This window comes from Poecile atricapillus, chromosome 32 (assembly GCF_030490865.1).
Source record: "Poecile atricapillus isolate bPoeAtr1 chromosome 32, bPoeAtr1.hap1, whole genome shotgun sequence".
Classification (NCBI taxonomy): domain Eukaryota; kingdom Metazoa; phylum Chordata; class Aves; order Passeriformes; family Paridae; genus Poecile; species Poecile atricapillus.
Genome location: NC_081280.1, coordinates 3,361,772 through 3,367,766, shown reverse-complemented (window position 1 = coordinate 3,367,766; position 5,995 = coordinate 3,361,772). Strand labels below are relative to the sequence as shown.

The window sequence follows — 5,995 nt, the reverse complement described above, 5'->3', positions numbered from 1 at the left end:
CCAAAGGCTGTGAGCAGGAACTGCAATGCTGAGCAAGCCCTGGCTGGCTGGAGGCAGCAGAAAGGCCAAGCCCTGAGCCCAGGCCTGGCACAGCAGGGCCTGTCCCTCACGGGGGGCTCGGGGCTGTTTGTGGGGCAGGGGGATGTGAGGGGCAGCAAGGACAAATGCCATCAACCTGTGGGACCCTGCAGATCCTCATGGAACCAAGGGCCAGCGGGAGCCAGCAGGGCCTGACGGAAACAAGAGGCCACTGGGAGCCTGCGGGGCTGCAACAGCCACAACACTCCAGTGATGGCGGCAACCAAAGGCTCCTTGACTTGCCTTTGGTGCACGGGACAAACCCCCAGCAGATATTCTCAAGGGACACAGAGGCAAAGAATATTCTTAGTTGCAAGGGACCCCCAAGGACCAGCAATTCCAGCTGTCAAGTGAATGGCCCACACAGGCATTGAAGCCACAGCCTCGCTGATATCAGCACCATGCTCTGACCAACAGAGCTCAGAGGTGAAAACCACACAGAATTTTACTGGCAAAGTACAGAGAACCAAGGAACTTGGGAAAAGCATTTAATACAACATCCAGTTGAACATAAAACACTTTCCACAGCAGTAACTGCATTAAGTTAGCCCATTTAACCTGCAAACCTTTAACCCTTGAGGTGTTAAGGTACTCAAAATCATTCACTGCAGAGCCAGAGAAGGCTGAGGAATGATCCTGGACACACAGGTCAGGGCAGGCACTTGTTTTTATTTAAATGCACAGGGAACAGACCTCTTGCAGGTCTTTGTGTTTCAAAAGAAAGGTAGATATTCATATAGAAATACAAAAAGTAATACTACAGTATTTGTAAATCACACAAAAGTAGAAAGTTACCAATGAATAAATGCAGAAATAGGGAAAACTAAGGCTGAGATTCCAAAGAGTTACATTCAAAAGGCTCTGCAGCAGAAAAGAGAAAGTTTAATACTTCTGAAAATAGGTCATCAATTTTCTCAGGGCAGCCTTGAGCTCCTGGTTCCTCAGGCTGTAGATGAGGGGGTTCAGGGCTGGAGACACCACTGAGTACAGAACTGACACTGCCAGATCCAGGGATGGGGAGGAGATGGAGGGGGGCCTCAGGTTGGCAAAAAAGCCAGTGCTGAGGAACAGGGAGAGCACGGCCAGGTGAGGGAGGCAGGTGGAAAAGGCTTTGTGCCGACCCTGCTCAGAGGGGATCCTCAGCACAGCCCTGAAGATCTGCACATAGGAGAAAACAATGAACACAAAACAGACAAAATATAGAAAAGCACTTAGGACAATGAGCCCAAGTTCCCTGAGGTAGGATTTGGAGCAGGAGAGCTTGAGGATGTGTGGGATTTCACAGAAGAACTGGCCCAGGGCATTCCCCTGGCACAGGGGCAGGGAAAATGTATTGGCTGTGTGCAGCAGAGCATTGAGAAAGGCACTGGCCCAGGCAGCTGCTGCCATGTGGGCACAAGCTCTGCTGCCCAGGAGGGTCCCGTAGTGCAGGGGTTTGCAGATGGACACGTAGCGGTCGTAGCACATGATGGTCAGCAGGGAAAACTCTGCTGAGATGAAAAAGACAAACAGAAACACCTGTGCAGCACATCCTGAGTAGGAGATTTCTCTGGTGTCCCAGAGGGAATTGTGCATGGCTTTGGGCACAGTGGTGCAGATGCAGCCCAGGTCAGTGAGGGCCAGGTTGAGCAGGAAGAAGAACATGGGGCTGTGCAGGTGGTGGCTGCAGGCTATGGCACTGATGATGAGGATGTTGCCCAGGAGGGCAGCCAGGGAGATGCCCAGGAAGAGGCAGAAGTGCAGGAGCTGCAGCTGCCGCGTGTCTGCCAGTGCCAGCAGGAGGAAGTGGCTGAAGGAGCTGCTGTTGGGCATTTCTTCACTCTGGACATGGTGGACTGTTGAAAGAAGACATTGAAAAGCTGGGACAGATTTCCTTGAGTCAATTCTATGCTATTTTCTTACAAATTTACTCAAAAGTAAAAATTTACTCAAAAATTACTTCTCTTTCTCTGGGGCAATTTCATTCACTTTTTTACTTATTTTTGAGCTCAAGTTTTGCTGCTAAGTTACTGTTCCTTGTTGTGAAGGGGCAGGAATCCTCTTTCAGCATTGCTCTCAGCCTGAGCACTGGGGAGCCCAGAGGGAAATCAGGGCTCCCTGTGCCCCAGGGCACTCAGACCTGCTGGTCCCACACAGGTGCCCTTTGATCATTACACCTCCCTCTGTTACAGGGTGGCTAAACATAAAACATGCTTGAAAAATAAAGCAGCCTTTTTAAAGGCTCCAATTTCTAAATAATTTTCCTGAGACATTTTTTTGTCTCTGTGCAGCTGGACAGGGAGGGATACCCAGGGCTGGGCTGGCTCTCTGCCTGGAGTTGTGCCTATTGGGAGCTGTTTCTCTCTATCCAAGCCTTGTCCCTGCCAGTGCTCCCCAGCCCAGCCCAGCCCTGGGGGCTCAGCTCTGCCCTGCACACCCCTCCCAGCACAGGCACTGCCCAGGGCCATCTCCCTGCCAGCAGGGCCTTAAGGGCAGCTCAGACAAACAGAGATGCTGCAAGCCAAGGTGCTGCTGCTGCTGGCTGTGGCTGGAGGAGGCTGAGGAGGCACTTTGGGAGGGAGAGCTGAGGCAGCTCTGCTGATGCCCAGGGTGACAGTGCAGGAGCCTCAGTGACACAGACAAAGCTGACAGCCCCTTGCCCTTTCCTTTAGGAGAAAGCCGAGAGCAGCCCTGGCCATGCAGCACCATCTCCACAGCAGGAGGAATCTGCCCTGATGGGGGTCGCTCCTTCCCCCTCCAACTTCTCCCCACCACCCACGGGGAGCTCCCAGGCAGGCTGAGAGCTGCCCCTGGCAGGTGGCAGATGCTCTGGGCTGGCAAAGAGCCCTCAGGGCTGCAGGAGCTGCTCTGCAGGACAGCCCTGGGCAGCCCTGGCTGCAGCCCCAGCTTCAGCCCCTGCAGCCGTCCCTGGCAGCAGGAGCCGTCCTGCCCTGTCCCTCTGAGGGTGCCCAGGGCAGCCCCGCTCTGCAGCACATCCTCCCCAAACCACAAACGGCAGCAGAGCCATCCCTACAGTCATGTCAGTGCTGTCATGGGGCAGCTTTAGGAGATCCCCGCAGCCAGAGACTTACTGTGCCAGCAGTTGGGAGCATTTCTCCATGAAGAAGCTCAGACTTGTCCTTCCAGTTGCTTTAAGGCACCCAGGTAGCTGCAGGCAGTGCCCTCAGCTCTGCTGGGCTGGGAGAAAAGCTGCTCATCAGGAGAAATGTCTTTTTGAAGCTCTTCTTGGTTGCCAGGAGCTGCCTCTGTGCCAGGAGCTTGGCCCAGCTCAGCAACAGCACCAGGATTTTAATGACCCTCTCAGGGCTTTGGTGTTGTTTCCACCAGACTCAGTCCCTGAGAGAGTGTTCAAAAAACTTCTCAAGAAGTTTAACTTAATGTTAAATTGGCACTCCAATTTAAAGTTTCAATTCAAAGTTTCTTGAAGTTTTAATGGGTCCCACTGAGGGACACGACTGGGAAAGTGTCCCCAGGTTCCAGGGAGAGCAGAACACTGCAGGCACTGATGACAGGTGGGGAGAAGCAAGGGAAAGGTTTCTCTGGTGCTGAGCAAAGCTGGATGTGTTTCAGGAGTGCCAAGGGCCAAGGGCTGAGCCCCAGCCCCTGGCAAGGCAGATGCTGTCCCTCCCTCATTGCTCAGGGCTCTTCCCGGGGCACTGTGTCACAATCTGCAAGGTGGGATTCGTGATGTGGTTCTTTTAGTCGGTCTTAGAGTACAAAAGATTATCAGCAAGGGCTGCACAAGTTGCCTCTGGCAGGGCCTTGCAGCTGCTGCCCATCCCTGTGCCCTCTCCAGCCCAGGCTGCCCTACGGTGTCCATGCCCTGCGCCTCTGGCCCTGCAGGCTGTCGTCATCCCCCAGCTGCCCCAGCTCGCTGGGCCCTTCCTTTGCTGACAGCTCTGCGTCCTGCCTGCCTCTGCCTGGCCACACAAAGCCTTGCCCTTGATACCAAAAGGGTTAACTCAATTTTTACCATGTCCGTGAAATTCTAGCACAGGAACAAGGCATGCAGGGCCTGCTTTCTCAACAAGGATGGTTGAGAGAAAAGAAGACATCTGGCTCAAGGGTGCAGTGATGGGAAAAACAAGGACTGAATCTGGGAACTCAGGGTTTGGTTTTATGGAAGTGGGTAAATTGTAATATGCATTTAGCCACTGTGTAAAAGCAACACACTGGGAGAATCACATGTCCATGTCAGGTTAGGAGTTATCCCATGTTGGACCTCAGGCCTGAATAAATGATGCCCTCTTAAACACCAAATTAGTGTTAAGGAGACTTACTCTGATGTTTCAGAGCCTTGCTGATGGCGGGGCCTCACAGAACCAAGGAGTCAGCTGTGACACTGGACAAACTCATGGAACAAAGGGTCCATTTTGACACAGCAGAACCCCACGGAACCAAAATCCATTTTGGCACATTGGGGCCACATTGAACCAATGGTCCATGGTGACACTGAGGAACCTCTTGGAACCAAGGGGTCCTTCTGACACAGCAAGGCCTTGTGGAACCCTGGTCCATGGTGACACCATGGAACCGCACGGAACCAAGGTGACCATGTTCTACTACAGAACCTCATGGAACAAAGGGCCCATGGTGACACTGTGGAACCAAGGAGACCATGGTGACACTATGGGGCATCATGGAACTGAGGGTCCATTGTGACTGCTGCCAAAAATGGGAAAAAATAAAAGAAACTGCTTCACAGCAAGGGAACAGTGAGAAGCAGCATTCTTTATTCAGCCAGATGCACAAGGGGGAATAGCTCTTCCCAAAGGTGTGCATGCTGGGTACAGGAAAGTTCCTGCTTACAGACTGTATTTTACATCCATATCCACTGACTGTCACAGAATAAACATACATATGATAATAATTTCTCTGAAATCATTAACATATTTTCTCTCACCTTCACAGCTGTGTTCTTCTGTCCTGGGGGTCTCTTTGGTGGTCCCTGGTGCTTGGTGATGCCAGAGTCAGACCTGACTGCCCGGTGAACTGGTAAAAGTTGGCACAACTGGAGCTGGTCGCTTTCCAATTCTTCTTACACAACGGGCATGGTGCAGTTCCATGGGCCAGGGGGTTTTGAAGAACAAGAACTGTGTGTGCTCACCAGCTGGAGATGGTTTTTCATCTGGTAACATCCCCCCTTGGAGGCTTGTGAAGCTTCTCTTCTCTTCAAGCCTTGCTAAGCCTCCCATCTGTGGTGTCTGCTGGAATTCAATGCCCTCCCCATCCCACAGCAGCCCTGCCTTTCCCTCCTGCAGCCTTGGTCTCCAGCACAGCCATGGAGGCTCTTTGGGCTCTGGACTTTTCCTGCAGCCACCAAGGGCAGCTGAGCTCTGCCCTTGCCACAGCCAGCCCTGGCCAGCACAGGCCATGCTCAGCAATTCCTTGTCTGTGCCTGGCCTTGCTGCCAGCCCCGGCAGCGGCTCCGTGGCCCCTTTGTGCCCCGCTGGCCCAGCCATGGTGCCCCAGCCCCTGGGCAGGCCCAGCCCAGGGCAGGAGCATTGCGGGTGGGCACGGCCCCTGTGCCGTGGTGCCCACAGCAGCCCTGGGGCTCTGTGCCCCATGGCCTCCCTGCTGGGCAGCCTCTCCCAGCTCCTGCAGAGCCCGTGGCACCTGTGGGCCTGCACACACAGCCCTGCCCTGGGCTCTGCCGGGCTCTGGGCCAGCACAGAGGCCGGGCAGGGCTGGCCATGGCCAGCAACAGGCCCTGAGCCCTGCAGGAGGATGGAGCTGGGCCACAGCCAAACTCAGCCCAGGCCAAACCTGGGCTCAGGAGCCAGGGCTGGCAGCACCTGGGGACAGAGCCTGGCGGTGACAAATGTCCTGGGCCCCCTCCCTGCCCTGCTCATGCCACCAAGGGCACAGAGCAGCCTCCTCTCTCGGCCACTTGCCTGTTTTCAATCCCTTGCCCTGT

At 54.2% G+C, this 5,995-nt stretch overlaps 1 protein-coding gene across 2 annotated transcripts; it reads right to left on the bottom strand.

The window, feature by feature from the left end:
- Positions 1-857: 857 nt before the first annotated feature.
- Positions 858-5,710, bottom strand: LOC131590214 (olfactory receptor 14J1-like). Of its 2 annotated transcripts, XM_058860163.1 has the most exons (3): positions 4,982-5,710; positions 3,150-3,267; positions 858-1,913 (listed from the first exon to the last, which is right to left on the bottom strand). In XM_058860163.1, exon 3 carries the CDS (start codon positions 1,888-1,890, stop codon positions 961-963), a length of 930 nt encoding a protein of 309 aa, XP_058716146.1. In that variant the 5' UTR covers positions 1,891-1,913; positions 3,150-3,267; positions 4,982-5,710; the 3' UTR covers positions 858-960. The 2 variants fall into 2 exon arrangements, with proteins under 2 accessions (XP_058716146.1, XP_058716145.1); XM_058860162.1 differs by lacking the exon at positions 3,150-3,267.
- Between the last annotated feature and the right edge of the window lie 285 nt (positions 5,711-5,995).